Source organism: Thunnus maccoyii, chromosome 7 (genome assembly GCF_910596095.1).
Source record: "Thunnus maccoyii chromosome 7, fThuMac1.1, whole genome shotgun sequence".
Classification (NCBI taxonomy): Eukaryota; Metazoa; Chordata; class Actinopteri; order Scombriformes; family Scombridae; genus Thunnus; species Thunnus maccoyii.
In genome coordinates, this window is record NC_056539.1 from 1,107,256 (window position 1) to 1,134,375 (window position 27,120).

General features: G+C 40.3%; 1 protein-coding gene across 1 annotated transcript in view; it reads left to right on the forward strand.

Annotated features, from left to right (window-relative positions):
• Window positions 1–889: 889 nt before the first annotated feature.
• The window catches only part of arhgap39 (Rho GTPase activating protein 39), a 108,328-nt gene continuing 82,097 nt past the window's right edge, over window positions 890–27,120 (forward strand). Inside the window, exon 1 of the mRNA XM_042417322.1 lies at window positions 890–1,089. Within this exon, the coding sequence (XP_042273256.1) occupies window positions 1,079–1,089 (11 nt within the window). The 5' untranslated portion in view covers window positions 890–1,078. The remainder of the gene's footprint in view (window positions 1,090–27,120) is intronic.

Below are 27,120 nucleotides of genomic sequence, written 5' to 3' on the forward strand. Positions count from 1 at the left end.
ACACTCAGTATGGCCACCTTGTTAGAGCCTTGTAGCTTTAGGACTGACACAAATTTGTTATTACTTTGTAGTAGTAAGTAGGCTAACATCAGGAAGTTATGTATTAGGTTTTGTAAAGAAACCTTATTTATGGGATAACATGCTTTCAATTAACCCTCCTGCTGTGTTCCTTTCATGCTAGCTGACTTTGTGTTCCCGCTCAAAATTGACCGACCTATTATAGCTGCTTATACATCTACCATCAGCCTTATACTGTAATCTATTACTGTCTACTGATCTTTTTATTAACTTAATTTCTATTGATTATCATAAGATTTGCATTTATATTTTGAACTTTATGTAGGCATCATTTACCAGAGTGAACACAACTCATTTTTAATTCAAATGAGTGTAATTTATGGAATATTTGAGCTAGAGTAATTGTCATCTGGGGTCTGGGGTCATCCTGATAATCTCTTCAGTCAACAGCTGACCTCTCATACAGTATATCATTTGGCCAAAATGAAATTTGAGAATGAGCTTTATATACCTGAACTCCATTTCATACACTACTTGTAGTCTCATCCATTATTTTCTAATGACCAGTCGTTTTTGACCAGAAACACCACAGGTGTACAAAAGTTAAATAAAACACCCAAAATGTAATGAAAATTATTCATATTTATTTTTTGTTTTCAGATGCCCTGTGTGGACAAACTCATGGAATTTTATGACAATTAGATTACATGAACTACATAAATGAACTTATTAATTGGCCCACTTGAACTGGAGCACAGCAGGAGACACTACTTTACACTTTACTATGAGTATGTGACATAAAACTGGTGATATTTTATGTGTAATGGATCTAACATATATTCTACGTGGTACTTTTATATTTCCAAATTAGGGACCACATTGACACGATTGAGGAAAAGCTTTTATTGTGAAGGTACCGATCGGATGTGCCATTCGTTATTGATGAGAACTTGGCGCTGGTCTGGAAGGAGGGACTCGTTGACTGCGGCGACCGCAATTTCGGCAACATGGGAGACGCTGTGGGATTTATTGTGCAGGGGTTTTAAGAAGCGTCGGGAACATGGCAGAGAGGTGAGTGTAATAACACACAGGCTGTATGTTCTCCTGCTGGCGGTTTTACTCAGAGCAGAGGGAGGCAGCCAGCGAGGCTAACTGCGCTCCGTCTGCTCGCTGTGCTGAAGCGGCTGTTAGCTAGCTCGCCACTTATTCGCTAACACGATTCAACAATTTTCATAATGAAAAACATATTTGTGAATTCAGGCTTGTTTTCTGTCTGCTCACTGGGTTGGTTGTTGGCTTTGGCATTTTTCTCTGGATATTTGTCATGGTGGAAAGAGTGGTATCCGGACGGCGGCTGTGTGCGGCTGGGTGATGATGCTGTTGCACCTGTCGGTCTAAATCGCCGTCTCTAACCTGCTCTTCTAGCTGGATGCTAGCAGCAAACCCATCAGTGGACCTACTATCAGTGTGGGCTGATGCCTGGCTAACCGGGTTATCCAAATTGTCCTTCGCAGCACCCCTCATCCTCATGACAGATGGAGGCGCCTCCCATGAGAGGAGGCTCTGGAAATGGAGAAGTGTGGCACCATCCTGTTACCTTCCTAACACCATCTTATGTCGCTCTGTAACGTTAGTTGTTCAAATGCAGAGATACCCCAGCTTCCTAGTGAAAAAAACACCATATTCCCTTACGGATCTGTCACTTTCATGTGAACTTGCGTACTGACAAATTCATGTATTTCATGACACGTAACTTAACACCCATTTTTTAATCAGTGGTTTCCTTGCGGGAAGTTCGGCACTCATATAATATATAAATGAAGGAAATAAGTGCAGTAAAATGTGAATATCCAGATGCGGTCCTCGCTGCTCGTCATAATCTCCCATTGGTAGAGAGAGGTGGCGAGCCAACCACAAAAGTCCCACTAATACTGAGCTGCTTGCTTTATTGGATGATCGTCGTATCAGAGAGCATATGTTAATGTGGTGTACCAGGCATGTACTCCAGTCATTGCTCATGGAAACAATTAAAACAGACAGAATTTGAATTGAGTTTGGTTACGGCAGGGAAACGTCACTCATGTCCTTCCCATCCTCGTGTTCTGTAGCTGCGCAAAGCATAAGATGGGACATGTTACATTTTTCATTAAGTTTATTGCCTTTTCAAGTGAGGGTGTGGGCTACATCTTGAATATAGACAACGTCAGTTCCTCCCTGGTGCAGGCATGCTCATTAGCCTGTGTTAATAATTGATGGCTGTTAAATTTGTGTTGCATGGGGTCATTCAGCCTCATGTAAATCACTACTGCTGGTCTGCCCTCTGGGCTCAGGAGCATTATACAAATCCAGGCTTCTTTGTCAGTCCCATCAAACAGATCTGAGGCTTAGTTCACTCAACCCATTGATTTGGTCAAAATGCATCATCATTCACAAGAGCAGTAATATTTGATGACTGATGATAGCGTGTGGTCATGTGGTCAGCTGTTGTAGACATGGGTGAAGATATATTATGGACTTGGAGAGCCCATTGTGGTGATAATGACTTCTGACTGTCACTTGACCTGGTGTGGGAGTCATACTTTTGATTTGTTTAATGCATGGAGGAAAGCATCACAGCAGAGCTTGTCCTGACCGCCTGCTTCTTGCTGCTCTCTACCTGTTCAATAAGTAACACACAACAGTCAGTCTAACCATGAGCATGCTGATGTCACGGTTGAGGCTTGGTGATGGTGTAGCTACATGTTTACATGGCAATGCTTAGGTCAAGGTTAGGGTTCAGAAAAAATGATCCTAATAGAAAGTTCTGAAATGATCATTTGATTAGTCAGTGATCAGAAAAGTAAACAACTTTGATAATAGATTATTGGTTGAAGTAATTTATCAATCAACCATGTCAGCCATTCTCTGGTTGCTTCTCTCTGTTTTATATGGTGGTAAGCTGCTGGGGGCTCCTGGCACCTGGGGCTCTTACAACCTGTGTCTGGCATTCTTCACATTTTTATGAGTTTTGATTTACAAAATGATTAGCGTTGAAAGTAAATTATTTTCATTGTCAATTAATCTGTTTATTATTTTCTCGATTAATCAATTAGTTGTTTTGTCCATAAAATGTCAGAAAATGGTGAATAATGTCAATAATTGTTCCCCAAAGTCCAAGATGCAACCTAACATGTCTTGTTTTGTCACGACCAACAGTCACAAACCAAAGATATTCACTTTAGTAAAGAAACCACCAAATATTCACCTTTTAAGATGCTGGAATCACAAGTATTTATTGAAAAAATGACTCAAAACAAAGAATTGACGATCAAAATATTTGGCGATTCATTTTGATTATTATTTACGTGATTAACTAATTGATTAATCGACTAATCGCTGGAGCTCAAAAAAATCATTAATAAATTGATTATGAAAATAATGAATGTATTCATCAATAATGAAAGTCATCATTAGTTACAGCCTTAAAATAAGAAAACACATGGAGCACTTGTGGGCTGAGTGTTGAACCTTGATACTGTATAACATGTATTTAGCTTTGAGTATGAAATCTGTCTGGTACTGAACACTGGCATTGAATGTCTGTCACATTCATAATTATACTCTTATGTTCAGATAGTTCCTGATTGCAAATACAATTTGGCAATTTTTTTGTGTTTAAACAGCAATTAACAGTGAAGAACTTTGGCTTCTTCTGTTAAATGGAAATGAAGGTTAACATGGTAACTGTATATCTCTCAGAGTACACTATCAAGACTCTAGTGTTGTATCTAGTGTTAGGATTAGTCAGAGGTATTTTTCACTACTTTTACTAAACGATTAACCAAAACAATAATCAGCAGATTAACTCATAATCAGAATAATCCTTAGTTACATTGTACTGTTTTCCAGTGCACTGATTTGCATTTTTGTTTTGCAAGAAGCAACAGAAACACAACAGGGTTGAACCACCTGCTTGGTTTTGTATGAACCTAAATTCAGCGTGGAAATACCTTGAAGTGTCAGAACTTGTTTTCAGTGAGCCCACTTTTACTCAGACTGTCATGTTTGTGTGATCTTTACATAGTTAAGTGCAGTGTAGAGCTGCTAGTTGATTAATCAATTAGTTGCAAACTATTAAATGAATCACCATCTATTTTGATAATCGATTCATCGTTTTGAGTCATTTTTTAAGGAAAAAAAGTCCAAATTTTCTGATTCCAGTCTCTTAAATGTGAAGATTTTCTGGTTTCTTTAGTCTCTGCGACAGTAAACTCAAGATCTTTGGGTTTTGAGGACGTCATCATGGGTGATAGACATGAGCTTTGCACCAAACAACTTACTGATTAATTGAGAAAATAATTAACATTAGTAAACATAATCATTAGTTTCAGCCTTAGTGCAGTGAAGTTTGCTCACAAGTTGGATTATCCATAGAAATAGATTGTGTAGGTTAATGTATGTGTGATTGCAGCTGCTGTCCACACTTCAATCTCAGCATGTGTTGTGGTTGCACTGCATTCCAGTCTGTTGAGCTACTATCAGTGGAAGAATTGTATGCATGTTTCCTCTCATTGTTGCTGTTAATGGGAACTCTCCTCAAACTCTTCAGTGCTTGCAGCAGAAATCATTTTGGCCATTTATTCATGAGAATAAAATAAAGAATGAAGTCAGAGAAGAACTAAAGAGCAAAGTGCAAGGTCAATCAGCAGCTGATTAACATACTTACTGCTCTTAATTCCTTCAATGGGTCAAAGCCAAACCTGAGACCATCTTGAAAAATGTTACTGACATACGACATCTGTCAACCCCCACATGACAGCTCCACAGCGCACACACGTCTACATGTCTGGCAGCCAGCTTGTCATTTGATCCCAGCAGTAGGGTGGGGCAGTGAGTTTATGTAGCAGCACGTGGTTGAAATATTCATATTGCCTGGCTTTAACCACTATGCTGCTGCCATATCTGTCACATATGCTGGTGTTGTCTCCAGCATTTCCTGCTGGGGGGACATAAAGAGTTCAGTTCAACATGTCAGAGCTATGTGCTGAATACAGATCTAGCCTCCATCAGTACTTTGGCCAAACTCTGCTGATCTTCCCTCAGCCCTGCAGTGTGTAACAAGGTGACCCACCTGATCTCACTGAATGACTCCACCTGCTGTGACTGAAGAGCCATTACTAACACCGGGCTATGCAGTAATGGGATGGGAAATGATGGTGATTGCAGCCTGCTGAAATATGGAAATACATGCATGTCTTGCTGAGATTATACATTATTATTATTCATTTAAAACCTGTTATGTTACAAAATCACCTGGATTTTTTTATGTTTAGCTGTTCACATTATTTTTTAAATGTGGCCAATATCAGATTCCAGTGTGAACTGGTCACAGTCCTGAACTGACCCGCATGCACAAAAGAAAAATAACAAAGAGGTCACCCGCAGCATGCTGTCATACAGAAGTAAACATGGAGGCCACTGAAGTCAGTGGTATGGTTTCATTTATAAGTTGATGTGCAGTGGAAGCCAGTGAATTCATGAGCAGATGATAATGAGGATGAGAAGAATGAGGAGAAAGTTTACTTAACCGAACATCCTGTACCGAATGATTCGGCATAAATACACAAACTGTTACACCCCTAATACCTGATCTACATGGAAGTGATGTGTGTTGTTCACTGTAGCTAACATTAGTCCAACTCAGCTGGAACAGACGCACAAATACTGTCACTCCAACTTTATCAGTCCAGTCCTCTTCTGTTCAAGATAGTTTAGCACTAGCATGAGCCTCAGATAGCTAGCTAAACGGGACAGCTGCCAGACAACAACTCCTTCCTGCTGCAGAGTTCATCAACACGACTGCCTCAGTGAGCAGAGCGAAGAACGCTGCCATTTTTTTATTCCTTGGATGGCAAAGCGGTGTGTTCGTTTTACAATCTGTGCAGCCCCTGTGGGTGGTTAGCAAACACACCTGTAACTCATCTCATTATACAGTAAGAAGGTCCACCTAGTGGCACAAGCAGCAGCGTTTCCCATACATAGGCCCTACATGGGTGGCCCGCCCTCTAAACATCTTATTCATTTATTCATTTTCTTATTCATTTATGCAACCCGCCCAACTGTATAACCGACCACTTAACCAACAACAGCCCTGCTGCTTCTCACATGCTTCGGTGTTGTGATTATCCTATCAGCATAGCTTTTCTTGCTACTGTCCTTCTCCAAAAGGTCGCTGCTAAAGGTCAAGCTGGTGAATTTTAAGAATGCCCTCTGCTGGATCACAAGACAAACTACTTCAAATAGTCTGTTGCGCTTAAAGACTTTGAATTTTGAATTTGAACAGGTCACTGCCATTGGAATATTTCATTTTTCCCCACATTCGAACAAAAGCTCAAATTTTGAATAAAAAATGATCGCCCTACCGGGTACCAGAACATTTACTGACAGTCACACTGCACATCCCTCGTCTTCTGCATTATCTTTTTATATATTTTTAATCAATGAAATGATTAATGGCAATTCATGGATAACTGATTAATCACTGACATCCCTAAGACAATTGAAATGATTAGAATCATTAAACATAACACACTGTATGATTGTATATATGGTATATATAATAGTAATATATAATAGTATCGCTAACTGACCCAGAGTGGAACAGACTTGGTCTCTTTAACCCTTTGTTTATCGCTTTAACAGCTGATTATCGACACTAACTGTTGTCTGTGTCACTACCAGACACACAGCAGTAGGCCAGTAGGTTAAGCTCAGGTGATTATAGTGTTTCATGAATACCATCCACATAGGTGGCATACAAACAAACACACACACACACACACACACATCCAAAGCACAGGTGTGACATACTGTGCACTGTGACTTGTTCCAAACAAGTGATTTCACATGTACACACTGACATGCACAGATGCTGAATAACTGTTGTGTTTGTGTACGGCTCAGTTATTCCTCTACAGTTTCTTTTCTGCACATCTGTTGTGAATGCGTTGTGTTTATAAAGGCAGTGAGCATCCATATGTGTGCGGTGTAGAGAAAGCATTTAGTTAGCAGTAGCATGCCAGGCTGTTGGCTTAATAACATGTTGATATGCACCTCAGGCTTGTTGTGTTTTGCTCTCCCGTGCTCCATCTCTGTCCCTCTCTCCCCTTATTATCCACATGAAAGACTCAACAAAATGTTTAGTTCTTATTGATGTTGTGACATAAAAGCACAGCACTTTGTAACAGGCTGCAGTCTGAGCTCATTTTTCAGCTATGTAATCAGTGAGCAGATTGGCAGGAATAAGAAGCTTCAGGCAGACACGTGTTACTGTATCCTGGATGTATGTCGGAGGTTTGACTTCAGAGAGTTGGCCGATGAAGGTCAACATGAGCCCTTTACTGTAGGGCAGCGAGGTGTCACTTTTTTCTGCTCTATCTGCCTACAAGCCCTTACGGAGGGCATACATTAACTGGCAACAACTCTCCCCTGTGTATGAGATGGCAGCTGTTGTTGAGAAGCACAGACAGCCGTTTAAATCACACTAATATCCTGCTGTATATGTGTTTTGAATGTATGAACGGTATCTACATTGATCAAGGCCCCCAGTCTTTCTGTGAGCTTGCCTCTTTCACTACAGGCAGATTCACTCGCTATGGTGGGCAGGGAAATAAAATCAATGAATCAATAAATACAAACACTGTTGATTTCTTCCCATGGAGCTGACATGAAAACTATTTTGGTTCAGTAAATTTCTGCTGTCAGTCAGCCTGGTGAAGGCTTCTGTGGACAGAGACTCTGAGTGCAGGTCGGAGTCTCGCTTCCTATGTGTATTCCCAGTTGTGTTGGCAAAGGCTGGCAGTATGGGGATAAAACTTGGTGGCCACAGGGGAACACCTACATGGAATATTTGGTGGCCAAAGAGTAACTTCTTGTGGCCATGGTTTATGTCGAACCCTGGGCTCTAGGTGAAATGACATACATCTCAAGTTATCAAAACTGTAGCACATTAACATTGATCTGATGAGTAACTTAATGAAGGAAGCCTGGTTGATATGTCCCTGTGAGTTCTCTGTGAGGGAAAAACTCTGAAGCAACACTCTATGACTGTGAGTGGACTGCATGGTTTTGTGTGGTGACTCTTCTCTAGAGAAATGACTGTATAGAGCTGATGGTGTACATCAGACTCAGCAAAATCTCCCCGAATCTTCCCACATGGTGAAAAGATTTCACGTTAAGTAAGTCAGAGATAAAAGAAATTCTGAGCTGGAAGAGTCAGGTGGGAGAAGAGCAGTGAGATGATCAAACAAGTTTATTAATGCATTTCAGCAGAGCCCAGCTTCTAAGACTTGAGCAGCCATGTGCAGGAAGTCTGTCGGTGTAAAGTGTAATCTGTGATGTTGCATCAGTCGGAGGCAATGCAGTGTTTCCCAGAGGTGTGAAGGGCATCTGTGGGGTGAGTTATTGACCCACTTTTATTGACCTTTCTGTACTCACATGGAGCATGTGGAACAGAATGATATGAATGAATGATGATGATAACATGATTTCTGTCGCCCACTCCAAAGCCACAAAGTCCTGCTGGATATCCAGTAAGTCCTGTTCAGAACCACAGCTTGTGTTTTGAGGTCGATCTCAGTATTTTCACACACATTTTTACCTGACCGATTCTGAAAATGATTTCAATGTAAGATGGTGGAAAAATTCCACAGTCCTCGTCCAGTCCTCCGCATAATGTTGACAGAATGATAAAGGCGGAACTCAGGTGCATTTTGAATTTAACAGGTGAAAAATTAGCTTTGCAAGACAAAGGTGAAATTTTTGTGAATACTTCATAACGTTGTCACACAGGTTAACGTTAGCAGGGTAGATTAGCAACAACGCGTTAGCTTAACTTGACCAGGCTTACTTAAGGTGGACTGACTTTTAAGGTGGACCAGCAATTCTCATTTAGTGTCAATCTCAGCTACTCTTTAACAGAGAACGGAGAAATGTCTGGCCGATGACTGTCTTGAGTTTTTCATATGCCGCTCAAACATGTATGGATGTATTTGAGAATTTGACAGTGAAATCCTACTACTAGAGTTTATTTGATGGTTTGTTTATGTTGGCTGTGAAAGCAGCTTCCAGAAGCTAACCAATCAGAACAGAGTGGGCTCATCGGGAGGGGGGCCTTTAAGAGACAGGAACTAAAACAGACTGTTTCAGATAGAGGCTGAACTGAGAGGCTGCATAAAGAGTCAGTATAAGATAAATAAGGATTTTCTTTGAGCTGTGAATCATGCAAAGCTTCTCTAGTTGAGTCCCAGAATAAAATATAGAGTTGGAAATGAGCATAACAGGTCCCCTTTAAAGACAGGATATCTTTTGAGCATTCTTTTTTTTTTTAAACAATCTGTCTCATCCAGGCCCTCCAGCATCATGGAAGTGTTATTCTAAATTGCTGGAGCATTCCTGTAAATAACATATATACTGACTGACATAACATTTGATTTTTTTCACTCTTAAGTGTCCATCTAGCCATCAGCCTGTCCTTGCTGGTGCTTAACCAGGTGTTCAGAGCAACGGGGCAGTCGTAACGTCACCCAAAAATGATGTCATTGAATTGCCTCATATCATCATATTGGAGATGGATGACCTTGACTTTCCAGCACCCTCTTTTCATAAAAAAGTCTATCTCTATAAATCTTGATTTTCACTGACAGTCCACCATTGCAGAGACCTCAAACATGTTGGTTGCATATGATCATGTGTAAAGTCATTTGTGGAAGCGACGCAGTCTAATCTGTCACTGTTAGCTGGTCTGTGGGCTGGCAGAGGGCTGAGTAGAGGGGGGCAGGGTGAACGGAGACAGGGATTGAGGGATGAAAAAAAAAAAAGAGAAAAAGCTATGAGGGAATATTGACAGGCTGTACCGTGGAGCGGTAGCAGCAGTGAGAACAGCATGTCGCCTCCATCACTTCGTGCTCCAAAATGAATCTGACACAATGTTGAGCTATCGAGCTCTCCGCTGCTATTGTTGGACACTGATTGCTCATGGCTGCAGCAAAGCCTGTTTGAATTAGAATATGAAAGTGAGCAGAGATAGCAGCGTATTGACTGGCATTGACAGTGGAGGGAGGGAGAGAGGGAGGGGCGGCCGAGATAGTTGGAGTATTGACAGATGAAGAGAGTGAGAGAGCGCGCACTTTCTCTCTCTAATAGGATTATAGTGTAAATGTGTTTGTCTGAAGGGCTGTCCCTAGAGGCTCCCAAATCTGTGTGTGTGTGTGTGTGTGTGTGTGTGTGTGTGTGTGTGTGTGTGTGTGTGTGTGCGTGTGTGTGTGCATGTGCGTTTTCTGTTACCTCATTGGGACCTTTTCTGGTATTAACACCGACCTTGTTGGGACCAGTAGTCCTAATGGGGACCAAAGCCCAGTCCTAATGAGGCAAAGCATCATTTCGGAGGGCCTGGTTAGGGTTAGACATGAATTGGTTCTGGTTCAGGTTAGGGTTTGGGTTTGGTTTAGGCTGTCCACAATGAATGGAAGTCAATGCAATGTCCCAACAAGGATAGCTGGGCAAACCTGTGTGTGTGTGTGTGTGTGTGTGTGTGTGTGTGTGTGTGTGTGTGTGTGTGTGTGTGTGTGTGTGTGTGTGGGCCCAGTGGTAGAGAAGGCTTTATAAAATGGAGAACAACATTGATGTATGACTGGGCACTTGTCAGTTTTAGCAGATGCTTCTGATTCAGATCTGCTGTAGTCTTCAGACACTCTCACACCACCAGATATTCTCAGTCTCAGCTCCTTCTAGATGGACTGACACAACATTTTGTACGCTCATGGTTGCCAGATGATGTATCTAAGGTCTTTGGTGATCATGTCTGGGGCGCCATCATCAGGTTGACATATTTGGTTCAGTCTAACAATTATTTTCACTATCGATTAATCTGCCAATCATTTTCTCAATCACTCATTTTGTTTATAAAATGTCAGGTGATAGTGAAAAATGTCCATTATAATTTCCCACAGCCCAAGGAGACAACTTCACATGTTTTTTTCTATCCAACCAGTTAAAACACCAAAGATATTCAGTGAACAATTACAAAAAAACAGAGAAAAGCTGCAAACTGGAAGTAGCAAATGTTTGAAAAATGACAAAAATGATTAATTGACTATCCAAATAACTGATTAATTTCCTTTTGATGGACTAATGGATTAATTGTCGCAGCTGTAGTTCAGTTGAAAATGATTTGACTGATGGATGGATTACCATGAAAGTTTGTACAGGTGCAGGACAAAAGCAGTAAACAGTACAGAAGAAAATGAGGAGTCTTTACATATTGTTCTTTTTTAAAAGGGTTTGATGTTGAATTCATCATTAAAACCATGAGGTGACATTATATTCACTGTATGTCTAAAGTCTGGTCCATCTATGCTGGAGAAGTTTTTTATCCAACTGTCTTATCCAGCTGATGGTGTGACCCACCTGTTGGAAACAAGCTGCAGCCACACATGTGTAGTCTCCTGCTAGCTTCTACCAGAGGATCATTGTCATGAACATACTGTATGTTTGTATGGACTACAGGCCTTTTTATAAGATATGATGTGTTGTCTCTGTGCATAGTAAATCATTTGTGGATAATGGTTGTTATTCTGTATCATGTGATCTTATTATACAGCCTACTTTCTCTTCAAATGGATGTTTGCCTTATGAAGACCTTGTCGGTAGGGGTGTGTGATATGATGATAAAACGTCTCCACGATCTGCCTTTACAGAGAGATCATTAGTATCATGCTGCAGTGCACATAGTGACGGAGTAGACATGTTTAATAGGTCCATGTTACAGTGGTGATGGCAGGGCATGAGGCGGCCTCCTGCTTTCATGCATTGTTTTTAATGTTGTGGGCATTTTTTTACATCTGTAAAATCAGCACTTTTGTTGATGTTGTGGTAAAGTGTTGTTCCAGCAGGATGTTTGTCCATATCCTAATGCTCTTTTATCAGCCCCAGCCTGCTGTCAGTGCTGCTGCTCACACTAAGCTCTGCCTGTCAGCCTGTCTGCTCCCATTTACTGCAATCCAGTCACACAGATGGAAAACAAAAGCACTGCAAATATGCCATTCCTCATATTCCAAATGGAATCACGGCATGTTTTAATGTACGCTGGACACTAGAGTTACCCTCAATCTGAGTGTGTGTGGAGTTTCACTACTGCTGGAGGATGTAATAGTCACGGTACACTTTAAAGTTTTTGGGGGGGTTTTTTGGTACTGAAAGTAGTTGTGAATCATCTAACTGCTGTTTGGACAATATATTTCAAGATCATTGTGTTTAATCATTGTGTTTAAAATTTGTTCCTGTTTTGGAAGTAACTCTTCCACAGCTGAGCTGTCAGCCATGTGTGTTACTGCTGTCACAATGCTTATCAACATTGTGATGGCAATGATGAATATATAATACACACATTTTAGGGATGTTAACAGTTAATGGGTTAACCGCTGAGAATATTTTTGACCAGTCATGCTTGTCTATTGCATACACACTCAGCAAATGGCTTGACAATTTTGTGTTCACAACATCAGATATTCTTTTTGAATGGATAAAGTTCTGGTGTAAAACTGACTCCTACATAGATTGTTGCATCATGGGATTTTTGTAGCATTACTGTTGCTAGGCTAGCGAGTGTCTTAAAGTCTGTTAGTGAGCGTATTAGAGTCAGTCAGCCCTAAAAATGTTTGGCTAGTCCAGTTTAACCTGCAGGAGTTTCTGAAGGTTCGTGTAACGTGTTTTTCTGCCACGGAGGAAATAAATTCATGATGAATGAAAAGGAGTCCAAAGCATCTTCTGACATCTCTACTGCAGAAATGGAATATGTCAAGCTGCCAAATACCACTGTGACAGATGATAAGGAGCTCAAAAAGACAAACAGGCAGTCTTATAAATACTAACTGCTAGAGAAAATAACTTTTGTTCAAAGTGGGTTGAAGCCCTGACTATTGTCATTTGAGTATGTAACTATACAAATATGTAAGTTCTATTCAAAAAATAACATAAACAGCTGTTAGAAAAGGGTTGGCTTATAATCAGCGTCACATTATATACATAATATCATTTATATTCATAATTCAAGCCCAAGTATGTTATGCCATGGAGAGCTACTGTGACTAAATACATTGAAAGACACTTGGAGGAGAAGAAGGATGAGCTAAAGTCAAGCTAGCTCTGACCTACTGCTGGACAGCTCTCACACACTAAACTAGATCACAACTTTTCTTCCAAATGAAGCGGTTAGTTACTGATTAATGGATGTCCGTCTGTTGAAAGCATCCCTAGTAAGCATGTTATATTAAATAATATAATAAATATATTATACAACATTTTATTTGATCTCATATAGGTCTGTTGCCTGTTTTTGTACATTATTGTGAAATGACTGCCTTTAATTAATTGAATGTAACTATGAATAACATGGAGAATATGATTACATATTTTATGTCAGTCATGAACAAATATAGGCATTTATGTACAGACAGAATGTTTTAGTGTGTGTGTGTTAAGCAGGAATGAATTAATGAATAAATCATGAATCACCAAAGCCTGCGGTCTGGCAGGAGTTTTGGTGAGCCTCGGAGCCGTACTGTGGAGTGGGTGGGTGGGTGGGTGGTGTTGTTAACAAGCAGGAGGCAATTTTAATTAGCTATGCTGCTGTTGAAGAACTAATCAGCCTTATGCGGGGATCACACACACATGCACACACTCGCACTTAGGATGCTGACAGCTTGTGGAAATGAAACATCCCCCGTCAGGCATTGTTGTTGTTGCCAGGGCTGGGGGAGGAGGGGTGGGACTGGGGTGGGGGGGGGGGGGGGGGTTTAAAGGCAGTGGAGCGAGACAGGAGGCTGGAGTGGGACACTTTGATTTGTACACAATTAACACACACCCTCAGTTTTTATTCAGCCCTCAACCTCTGTGCATCATATTGTTCTTTCATGTTGTGGGGGTTGGGGGCCTGAGGAACAAATGCACTACAAGGCTTGATGGCAGCCTACAAATAATGTCTTCCCCCTGAATCGCTAGCAATTATGTCACTTTGTTTGCATCTGTGGCTGGTGGGTCATATTGCAGCCAGTAGTTTTGAAAAGGCTCATGCATGATTCATGATCATTTGCAATGTTTCTAATGTTTTTAAAATGTGTTTTTAAGCCCCAATGTCACTCTCTTGCTGCAATGCTGCTTATTTAATGGAGCTTTAAGCGTCAGTTGTTTTAGTTTTCATTTAGTTAAGAGACCTGTCTCATCAATAGGGCTGCAACTAACAATTATGTCCACCATTAATTGATTAGTTGTTTGGTCCATAAAATATCAGAAAATAGTGAAAAATGTTGATCAGTGTTTCCCAAAGCCCAAGATGATGTCACACAACCCAAAGATATTCACTTTACTGTCATAGAAACCACAAAATACTCACATGTGAGAAGCTGCAACCAGAGAATTGCTACTTTTTTCTCACAAAATGACTCAAAGAGATTCATTTATAGATCATCAAAATGACTTTAATAGTTAGCAACTAATCAATGAATCGACTAATCGTTGCAGCTCTACTTATCACAATAAGAAGGTTGTGAGTTTGAATCCACTGACAGGTGGAAGGGATAGATGCTTTGTTGTTGTCAGACAATCAGTGAGAGTGAAAACAGGTTTACATCATCATGTCTCTCAGCAGTGAGAGACTGGACTCTGTTAAGGTGTGTGAGGAAAGGTAAAATAGCTCTGTAGTAATCTGTCATTAATCATCTGTCAATGTCAAAGAAATTGTGAATGTATTATTTAGCATCATTTGATGGCTTATACATCACCTGAGCAGGTGGTAGGTTCCAGTCAGGTGACAGCTTGTTGTGAGGCTGCAGATTTGATTTGTCTTTAGGTTAAAGTCCTCCTCCACTCCAAAATCTCTTTTTCTTCTTCTTCCTACAGTTGGATGTTTCTCCACTGTGCAGAACGATGTGTGTGTAGAGTTTGTTTTCACATTCATCTGCTGAAAGTGGAAAGTTTCTCTGTGCTCACTAAAAATCTGATATTATTATTTGTGACATCACAACTAGTTTGGAAGCTGATCCTAGTCCAGTATGCATCTAACACTAGTGTGATGTGGAAACTTGAAACCTCTGGTGCATGTAAACTGAGAATGGACTTTACAGTGAAGTAGGAGCCAACAGTTCAACTTCTAAAATGAAACATATTTACATATTCATTCTGGAATTGTTAATGAGGGAGGAGTAGATGCCATTTTAAGGATTTCAAGTTGGTAATTATACATTTTTTGTGGAAAAACCATATCAGACACAAATGACTGTTCCAAGAAGAATATTTTTATGTCTTCATGCATGTGTGGAGGGGATGTTTAAGTTAGTTTTGTATCATTCCCTGGGTGTATTTTTGTTTCTTCTTCATTAATATTTTTGTTAATAAATGCACCTTTCATACTCCTGCCTATACTGACCTACTGCTGCAACATCCCCTTTAAATGTTTCCAGCATCAGGCAACATATGCCCTTTACATGAGGCAGTGGCACCCCAGATATTGACTTTTTAATGAATTTAAAATTTTAAACATTTCTGAAACTTGGAGTAGAAACACCAAACCTTGTACTAATACTAAACCTCCCGTTTCTAAACATTTAGGTTGATAGGTTCCTGTAGCAGACCCACCCACAAGGGAAAGGTTCTTCTTTAAGGTTATGCTTAAATTAAATTTTAGGAGTGAATACTTTTTTTCAGAATATTGCATATTGTGACTTCCATATTCAGTATAAATTTTATTTTGAAATTCATATAGTGGCACAGTCAAAACCAGCTCACTCTGAACTCATCGTTGCAAAGATTGTGTCTTCATGAACCTCATAGTGAAAATGACCAGCATCTGAGGAATCTGATAGGACGGGCCAGCTGTCAGTCTGTCAGTCAGCAGATTGACAGCTTGCCCATCCTATCAGATTCATGAGAACTTCATCTCTCACTGTACGTGACTGAAGTTAGGCTACATCGTGCAAGTGCTGTCACAACATGGTTTTGTGTAGCTAGCAGCTAGATGAAAGTTGGAAACTATGACTAAGCAGTTATCTTTGAGTCCAGAGGATGAAGCATGTTCGGACCAGGCCATGCCTTATGAGATGTTTGTCAGATCATCCATGTTGTCTGGACACCTGAACAACTTGACGTTTTTGTTTTTTTGAAAGAGAACTAAGTGACACTTTGGATTACAATGACATAATCAACTTTTCCAACTCAAAGCCCAGAAGACTCCAGCTTGTGTAGGAATGGTAGCTGAAGCTGCTGTTATTCATTCTGGCCTGCCATGGCATGTTATGATTTCTGTGAGGAAGTTCTGAACTGTAACATTCATTATTCAATTTGTTTTTGTAGCTACTCTGGTAACAAGGTAAATGCAGTGTTGGATTTGTTATTACAGTGGAAACTGTCTATAGTGATCACAGTGACAGTGCTCAACTGCTTATACGGATCAAACAGCTCGGGACAGAATCATTCCTATACAGATGCTGTTTAAATCATTTGCTTATAGTGATCACTTCCGTCCAGGTCAAATTGATCACTATAAGCGGATGATTATTATAACTGATTATTTTCTTTTTCTCTATTTCTCATGCAGATTACCATCTAATTGACATTGATATATTTATTACATTCATATATAGTAATGAAAGGGGCAGCTTCTCTATTTACTGGATTTTATTGACTATTTGAAAAGATATTACAGCTGATTAAAAAGCTGGTTGTTATTTCACTGCCTCATGTCCTTGGTGATATGTTGCTTTTTCATTGCGGTAAGAAAAAATCCATACGGTCACAGCCCTACTCCTCCCTCTACCTTTTTACCTTTTTTTAATTTAACGATTTGCTGAACATGTCATTTTTTACAGTGTAGTGAGACAGAATTATGCCTATAAGAATCATGCCTATGTGCAAGTCTACAATGATAATGCAGCAATATAGTATAATAGAAACAATCAATAATGGATTGTAGGAATTGAAATGCTTCTAGGGCTCTGTCATCAGGAATGGTTAGAAACAATCCATCTGGAATACAATGAATGATAGCATGAATGTTGTATTATCAGAGGAAAGAAAGAATACTGTACATCTGAACATTCAACAGTTACAGTAGATTCTTTTTGACATGGGCTCTGCCATAGGAATGCCAGCAACTCATACTGTGGTAACACACTTGTTCATTAGCTTTTACTGCTGAAATGGTAGCTCCACTATCAAGCAAAGTATCAGCTGTAGTACCATTAACCTCACTGACACAGTTGGATCTTCTGCGGGACAATAATTTAGGTTGCGTCTCTGATCCCAGCTCTCCAGGGTCTCCCTAAACCTGATTGTGATTAGTTTTATGAATGTTTCTTGTTCTCAGATCTCTTCTTGGAAAAGAGATCTTCATGTCAGAATGCACAGTTAAATAAAGATAAAATAAAAGTAAAACAAATGTTTGGTGATTGTCTACTATTAAAATCATGATCAGTGATAATAGATCATAAACTCTGTTGGAAACCATACAGCAATCATGTTAAATAAAAAAAAAAGTCTTAATACATTGCATTATTTATGTAAAAGATAATAATAGAAGAAAAGATAATATTAATAGCATGTGCATATTTCCACATTATATTTCAATCCTGGAGCATTTGTTGCTTATTTTATATTCTATTCTCTTTAACTCTTCAGTAACTATTTTAATTGTTTACACCTCGTTTTAATGTTTTTAATGTTTTATGTGAAGCTTTTATTAAAAGCTGATCCAAGAATTTCCATTCTCTCACACACATACACCAACCCCACATACACTGTGCTTGTCCTGATGTATCTTCTGTATTCTACACTGGATGAGTCATAAGCTGTTGTTTTTTTCTTCACTACAATTTATCTTGTGGTCTCTGCCTAACAGCAAAAATGTAAACCAGGCAGTGTAAACCTCACAACAGTACCCAGCACTGATTACTGTCAGACTTCATTAAAAGTTCTGCAATACAGCTTGAATTAAGATTGGAATGTCTTGATTTTACATTTATAATTAGAATTACATTTATATTGTACTTGATTATGTAACACTGTTACATGTAACTAATTACTCCCCAACATTGCTAGTCATGATGTTGCTGCTTTCCTGAAACCAGCGTCCATTTTTTCCATTTTTCTTTTCATCCTCTGTGTCTTGCTGCTGTGCATGTGTGTCCTCTCATCCTTCCCACAGCTCCACCCTCCCAGACTGAGGTGTTTGATTTACTCCTACACCAGTTTTTCCAACTTCCAGTGTAGAGAGAGAAAGACACATCAACAAAGTCAACCCTCTGGTCTTAATATCATTCAACCTGGCTATGAATACTTTTCATCTTCACATTCACATTAGCAGTTTTTTCACACTTTTTCTTACCAAGTTTTACTCATCGATTCTGTCACATTTATATCATTTCACAGTTATATCAAAATTCTACAATGTATAATTCTTACATATATATATTTCATAATCATATGATTGAACTGTAACTCTGTGCTCTCTCTGTCTTCTTTTTTGCAGAAAACTTCTGCTGCATTCTCAGTTCCCTTTAAATGAAAGCTGAAAGACTTCTACTGCACTACATTTATTCTTTGGCTTATATTCTCTTTGGAGTTTTCAAGTCTTTTGGTGAATTTTTCACTGATTCAGGGTTAACCTCGGCTATGGACTGCAGTGTTTCCCCTATAATAGTACAAGGAGAACCCCCACCAGGCCAAAAATTATTTATATCCATTCATTCAGAAATCAATAACATTCGGGAGCCTCTGAGCAGCACTGTTTTCCAAACGTGAGTCAACGTCTGTGTCGTTGCCTGGGAAACTGCAGGTAGCATAACTCCTTTTAAGGAATAGGGCAGTGTGTAAGCGAGTGAGTGGTTAAGGGAGAGAGTGAACGTCAGAAGTGACCGTGGATGTGAGCGGAGCAGAGGAAAAGGTTGTCAGTAAATGTACAGTACAAACTACAACGTGTCAGTTAATAAATGCTGCAGCTTCTCACGACCAAGAAAAGTCACGTCTGTTGTTTCCCCATCTGCTGGAACAGTGAAGGGCTTAGCTCTGAAGTTAGCAACAGTAGGTGACACTAAACAGAGAAATAGAGAACAGAGAAACCACCCCCAGTCTCCATCTCCACCCCACACCCCCCCCCCCCCCCCCCCCCGTTAGGCCAAACCACTCAACCTAGTGGAAACACTAGACTGAATATTACCGGTAGTTAAATTCACAGTGAAGCATCAGACACAATGTGCAATGTGTTTTGGGGAATCTTGGTGCTGCTTCACTGTCTCAGCTGTCAATGAAGTGAAGTAAAGCAATGCTCTGCTCACTGCTGCTTTAGAATGCAGCTCAAGCTCACAGCCTGTATTTACACACTGACTCTAATGGTGCAGCTATTAGGCTAATTTCACATAACCATCCATGCATGACAAATGTGTGTTTGTGTGTGTGTGTGTGTGTGACGGAGTAATACTGTCTGTGGCAGGTATTCCATTTCTAGACTCACCACACATGTGCAGCACCCAAGGGTCATGGAATTGCGGAGGTCTCAGTTGCTAGGAGACCATCTACCCACGCTTTTGTGTTCAAGAGCCTCCAGGATAAACTACTGCATCACACCTACACACACGCACATGCACACACACACACACTGCACACAATATGTGTTTGATGAAAAAGACAAATGATCTTTAGGATGGATCAGGGTGATGGTTGGACCTTCTGTGCTGTAAAATGACTCTGTTCTATCTCTGCTGTCTTTTTAGGTTATTTGAAATTTTGAAATTAGTGAGCAGTGTCGAGGCTGAACCCATTGCTATGTCTCAACAGAAAGTTAAGAAAGAAAGTTCAATCAAATATGCAGGAAGCTTTAGCATGAGCCCATTTCAGCCTCCACACTGGAATTGTTGCTGGTTGTTCAGCAGCTAAAAAGTCTTTACAGCCCTCTGGATGGAAATGTACATCAGGAATGGCTGGATGGAGACAGTCTTCCCTCCGTTATCAGCCAGTGGTTGAGTATGTGTTCTGCACATTTTACAACCCACTTGTCTGCATAACAAGACTCATCTTCAATCTTTACATGAAGTACTAAAACATGGTTTCTTTCTGTTATTCAGCTAAAGGAATATAACATATCTGTGCTAAAGCTAAGCTAGCGGCCGCTGGCTACATTTGAAAAAATGACTTTTACTTTGTGAGGAAACTTACACACAATCTTACTATTCTGAAACATCCTGTTGAGTGTCAACTGTGCAACAGCAGGTTCTTCCCTCCATTCATAGACGGCAGTATACTGTCTTACATCTCCAGCTGCAGACATTACTCCAGGTAAAGATGCAGTGTATTCCACTTGGCTGGGGGTGAAGGTGGGGGCCACACCCCCAGCCAATTGGACTAGGTGGTCATTAATGAGGCAGATTTTGTGTTACTAACTTCAGAAGCAGCTTGCTGGAGGACAGAGGGTCTGTAAAGAAGGATTCATTTAGAGCAATCTACTATTGGTGAATAAAATGTATCAGACGTGTAAAATAGATTTAGTATTTATAAAAATGAGTCAAAAAAGGCCATAATACCAGATCTTTAAGTCATGCCTGTAGAAAATGTCCTTAAGAAATATGAAATACACTCTAAATGCATGTGCATTATGCATTAATCTACTGATTATTGTCTCGATCGATAAATGAATTGTTTGATTTTTAAAATGTAAAATAGTGAAAATGTCAAAGACATAAAAGAAGCTGGAACAGAAGAATTTTCTTGAAAAATGAAAAAGATGAATTGATCAATATCAAAATAATTGCTGATTTTCTGCCAACCGACTTATGGATGAATCAACTAATTGTTGAAGGTTTATATGGTATATGAAATTCGATATCACAATAGCAATCCATGTTGTGACACATTACATTTTACAACGGCAACCCAACCTTCATTGAAATACCAGTTCAGATGAGATCATTTACAGTATAGTTCTACTCCCATAATCTACATGCAGTCCTCACACACCAAACCTGAACGTAGAAGTGTGTAGGTGTTAAACATGCAATTTATACGGAACGTAAGGACATCAGTAATAGAAACATCTATCCATGTCTGTGTGTGGAGACGAGCTAATCTGATGTAAGGGTCAGTAGTTGTGAGGCTGGGTCAAGAGACAGTGGAATGTAAGCATCACACACACACACACACACACCTAATAATGCTACAGGGTAAAATCTGTTTCCCAAAGCTGCTGTTGGGAGGCTGTCTGTCTCCAATATATGAACACATTGCTGCTCCCGCTGCTGCTGCTTTTACTGCTATTTTTAGTGCGTGGGTGTTGAGAGGTCCAGATCAGCCTACCAGATCATGGAAGCTCTGCAGAGACTCCACCACCACCACTGGTGAAGGAACACACACACGCAGTACTACATAGCAGTATGAGTGGGGGTGGTGATGAAGAGGGAAATCTGATGAAATGGAACAAAACAGTGGCGCTGCAAGAGCTCAGCATACAGAAACCTATCTGATCCTTCATCAGCTGGAGCCTTGCAGTACAGATACTGTAACTTCAGACTGAACTACATGTACGCTATGAGCAACATGCTTCTTGGATCACTTTACTGAATAATGGTGGGACATGGCGTACTGCTGCATTCATGCACCTGATAGATAGTAATTCACTGTTTCCACAAGACGGTCCTCAGAAGATCGCCAGCATCAGTTGTTTGTTCAAATACCTACAACCAGGGATGCATGATATGTTACTGATGGCTGATATATGATCAACATATCAATAAGAAAATGAAATGATTGTTATTGTTCTGATAATGGACTTTGAGCAATGAGGTGACCTTGAGTGCCCCATAGAGTGTGTGTGTGAAAGAGTAATGGAACCAAAATGAACACAGCCTTGTGATTACAACCCAAATGATCTTTCCTCAAAGTTTGGAGGGATGGTAATAGTCTTTCCACTCATGTATTCATTCTCAGCTGAGAGGAGGAGATTGCGTCAGAAAGCAGAGGACATCATTCTGCAGCGAAATGTTTGTCAAGGAAGGGTGACAGCATTTATCGATCTGTTAATGAAGGAAGCTCAGACTGAGAGTGTTCTTGAGGCACTTACGCTGGATGACATGATATATAAAGATATTGCTGGCCAGCTCAGACTGTCTCTTAGTCAGAAAGACTCCCCTTATGTGTGTGTGTGTGTGTGTGTGTGTGTGTGTGTGTGTGTGTGTGTGTGTGTGTTTGTTTGACTCAAACATTTGTGTTCAAACTTTCCACCAATACTTTAATTAGACCAATTACAGGAAATGTGACAAATGAGCCAGTCACTACGGATTAAGTCGAATCAGTTGGAAGATCATAACCTCGGTGCTCTGCTTATCAAGTGGTGAAGGTCATTAGAGCACAGCTAACACAGGGCACCAACTCTAGCTATTAGAATGTATTTTATACTCAGTAAAAAGCTCATTTTTTGATCACTGTTGTGTTTTGTCTTGTAATAATAATTCATGTCATCCCTTTAGTGTTTCAGACTGTCCTCCAGACAACACATACTGAAAATATTCCCATCCAAGATCAACTTTACAGAGTGACTTCCTGTTTGTACCACAATAAAGGCCTACCACTTCCTTCACATTTAAAATGTCTGATATCGATGTTTGAGAGTTCAAAAAATCCAATAAACATATATCAGCTGATATTCATTTTCTTCACACAACCCATAAAATAAATCAACATTTTAATAAGTTTCCCTTAGATTAGTGTTGTTGTTTGGTTTTTGTTTTTTTTTTACAATTGTGTCAAGAATTTTATTACAGCTGAAAAACAAACTACTCTTTTGTTGGTAAACTACAGAATGATGATACAGTTGCAGAATTCATTTTTTGGCACTTCTGTTCTTCTTGTCATTTACCAGTTGACATACGGTGTGCCAATATTAATATGTGTGCAATAAGCACATCATTAATATTTTTTAAAAAAACAGTGGTGCTCTTGCTCTGACAATGCTCTGTACTGATGAGTATTTTATTTACAAATGATCAATAATACAAACATTGGTCTTATACAGTGTAACTACTGTAAATGTGGTGATGTTAAAATCATATTATCCATGAGTTGACATGAGTTATTGACTAGTGTTTTTTGTAGTGTACTAATGGAGTAGTGGTGTAGTGTAGTTGAGCACATCTGGTAGCACTGGAAGCAGCAGCACATGATGAAGGGTCATCTTTGTTGTGTAATGTGGAATCTTTGTATGTCATCTGGAAACTGAGGAACACCATGTTAGAATGTTCAACACAGATGCTTGTTGTAGAGCCTGTGTTGTTCCTGACTCAGCTGTGTTGAGTGTTTGGAGGTAATGTTTCACATCATCATTTACTATCTTCTGTGTGTCCTCTATGGAGGACGTTAGTGGAGGGCCACATAATTATGTTGTCATTTGTGACCTGAGGTAAGCCTCACAGTGACAGGAAACCCCAGAGACGTTCACAGTCCTCGCTGTGTCTGTCCCTCTGGGACTAAATCCACTGTGCGTGTTTGAATTCATTGGATTTTCACAGCTGGCAGCTACAGGGAATATTTAGCAGGATTATATGATGATGATGATGAAGCGAGGGAAGAGTTCAGCTGACTTTCTGAGCAGACAGACCGTCAAGCATGTGCTAGCATGCAACACATAGATGATTACAAGATGTCTCCAAGCTGCCAGTGTCAGCCTCCAGCCTGGCTGCATTTCAGAGGACAGCTGCTGGCCTCAGTGTCACATGTGTGCGGGATCTTCATATCATAACACTGTTCATAATGGTCTCAGTTGCTCATGATGATTTGTTTATTGACACTAAACTCCTGTATTGTTCCTAGTGAGAACAAGAGCTGACTCATTTAGTGTGAACACACAGGAATGTTGTTCCCAACTCCATCTCAGCAAAGGGAGATGAACACCATGTCTGTGCAGGAGCATAGTGTGTTGTAGCAGCATGTAGCAGAGTAGCAGCAGCTAGTGCTCTGTTGTGTCTACGCAGGAGGGATTCAGGTACAGTGATGAGTGTCATCTGTGTTGTGGAAGTGCTCAGAGCCCAGTATACACTGACTGTAGTTATACGCTAAAACAGAGGAAAACAGGATTAAAAATAGGCTTTGGGTTGTGTTTGTGTGTATATCAGGAGCCTGTGTAGATGGATTGATTAAAATAGAAGCATGAGATGGACACTGTTATAATCTTGAAATCATAACTGAAGTGCTGGATCAGAAGTGTGTAACAACCACCGTCTATAAGTACTCAATCAGTGCCTGTTCATTGCCTCATTTCTTTGACGAAAAATGTAAATATTCTTAAAGTATCCACTTTACCCCAACAAAAATGTCTTTTGTTTTTTTCTAATGGCAAAGAAAATATATTAAAACTCAGCTGTTGCAGTACTGATATGCAGGGATATCTAGACACCTGGCTGACAGCTGTTGCATTCTCTGATGCTAAATGAATAGTGTGCACAAAGCGTCCTGTTTGTGGACACCTTCACGTTGATTGTGACTGCATCACTTGTCCCTGGCCCCCTCTGCTTTCCACTCAATACTACCTCCTTTAGATTTTCTGCCAGATGTGAGTGTGTGTGCTCTAAGGATCATCTCATCTACTGATCTTTCTCCATTCTCTCTGTAACTTACTGTGAAACTATAATGCTCCTAAACAGTGGATCTAAATGTCATGGGAGGATCCTCCAGCTCTGGTTTCTCATTTGTGTTTGTCATTCCAACTGCAGTGACACTACATGAGCTTGGCTAACTGGACTTACCTGACTATAGCTGACAATTGGGGCACTGGGTGGAACTCTAGAATTTATTTTCTGCATGTGTGAAGACCAGTAACTAACCGGTCAATAAAGAAAAGTTGTGATGTAGCTTTCATTTGTGAGAGCTGTCCAGCAGTAGGTCAAAGCTAGCTTGATTTTAGCCCATCCTTCTTCTCCTCAAAGTGTTTTTCAGTGCGTTTAGTCACAGTAGCTCTCCATGGCATAATGTACTCGGGTTTGAGGAATGAATATAAATAATAATACGAATATAAGGTGACCCTGATTATAAGCTGACCCCCCCTTTTCCAACAGCAGCTGAGCAGCTAATTGGCTATATAGGTGCTGACATTAGGGGTGAGTTCCCCAGTGAATGTTTGTTTGTCGGCTCGTGCAGGACAAAACGTGTGTTCACATTTGTTTATCAAGTTTTGCTAATCTGAAAAATGATCCGATCTGTGACTCAAAACTGTGATACGATCTGAACCGTGAGTTTTGTGATCTGTTGCACCCCTACCTCTTCTACCCTCGTCATTAACACCGGAGCACCTCAGGGCTGTGTTTTGAGCCCCCTGCTGAACTCCCTGTACACACGCAACTGTGGAGCCACTTTCCAATCCAACACTATTAATTTTGCTGAGGACACAGCTGTGGTGGGCTGATCACAGATAAAAATAAAAAGGCCTAACTGAAGGAAGTACAGGACCTGATCCGCTGGTTTCAGGACAACAACCTACTCCTGAACGTCAGCAAGACTAAGGAGCTGATAGTGGACTTTGGGAAGAAGCAGGGAAGGAACTGCACCTCCCTTAATATCAACGGGTCCTCAGTGGAGAGGGTGGACAGCTTCAAGGACCTTGGTGTCCACATCACCACCGCTGCATACTGACTCAGTGGTTAGAAAGGCAAGGTAGAGACTGTTCCACCTCAGATGCTTGAGGAAATTCTGTGTATCCCCTCAAATACTAAGGAATTTCAAGAGTGTCCTGACGGGGAACATTACTTCCTGGTATGGAAACAGCACCAAACAGGACCTAAAGGCTCTACAAAGAGTGGTTCATTCAGCTGAACATACAATAGGCGGTGCTTTTACCATACCTAAAGTGTATGTAATCTAAAAAACAATGTTGCCAAAGCATCAAAGTACGATTTGTTCAAATATTTGGGAAGTACACAATACAGTCATTTGAACATTAACACAATATTAAGATTGATATATATGAATTATATACTGTATATATTTGGGCTGCTCCATTATGGCAAAAATCATAATCATGATTACTTTGGTCAATATTGAGATCATGATTATTTAACACAGTTACTCATTGACTCACAGAACAGATACGCTTCTGTTTTATTAAATGTATAATCCACACAGAGTCTGAGACATGCGCGAGTGATGCACACACAGAAACCCCCCCGCGTTTTTAAGCCCCGAGTCTGTTTCTGTGGTGTTTAATGAAGCTGTTCAAATTACACTTATATCCTGCTGTATATGTGTTTTGAACTTATTTATGGTATCTACATTGATCGATCAAGGCCCCCTGCCTGTCTGTGTGCTGCCTGTTTCACCACAGGCAGATTCCCCTCACTCACTACGGTGGGTGGGGAAATAACATCAATGAATCAATAAATACAAACACTGTTGATTTCTTCCCGCAGAGCTGACATGAAAACTATTTTGGTTCAGTAAATTTCTGCTGTCAGTCAGCCTGGTGTCCTCTCAGCTCCCCCAGGAGCTGCAGCTGACAGGCGGCTGCTTCTGTGGACAGAGACGCTGAACACAGGTCGGCGTCGGATGGATTTAACAGTTCAAATGCTCTTATATGTGGGTTCCCAGTGAGAGTTAGTTTGGACTTTTACAGAGGAGTGAAAGCGCACCACTGGAAAGGGGTGCGCTGGATTTATAAGACAAGACAAAAGAAGATCATCATTGCGAAACAGAATGCGGCACAATGATCGTTTTAACCTCGATTATCTTGTTTTCATAATCTTTGGAAGCCAAATTGAAGGAACTGGTGGTATTACATTTCACTGTGATTGTTATATGATGACATGTGACAAATCAGCTTGATCGATTGAAGTCACTCATCATTTGTAAAAGCTGGATTTACTGCTTGTTGTTGTCTGCGTGGAGCTGAGGTTAGATGACTGTGATAGGAGGACACACCTGTCAATCAAGCAAATATACCTCACTAGTATTTCTGTGGTATTATGTAACTGTACTTTCTTTTGGAGATCAGGTTGCCATGGTGATGAGTCAAGCTGGTGATTCTGCCCCCAACATCACTCAGGT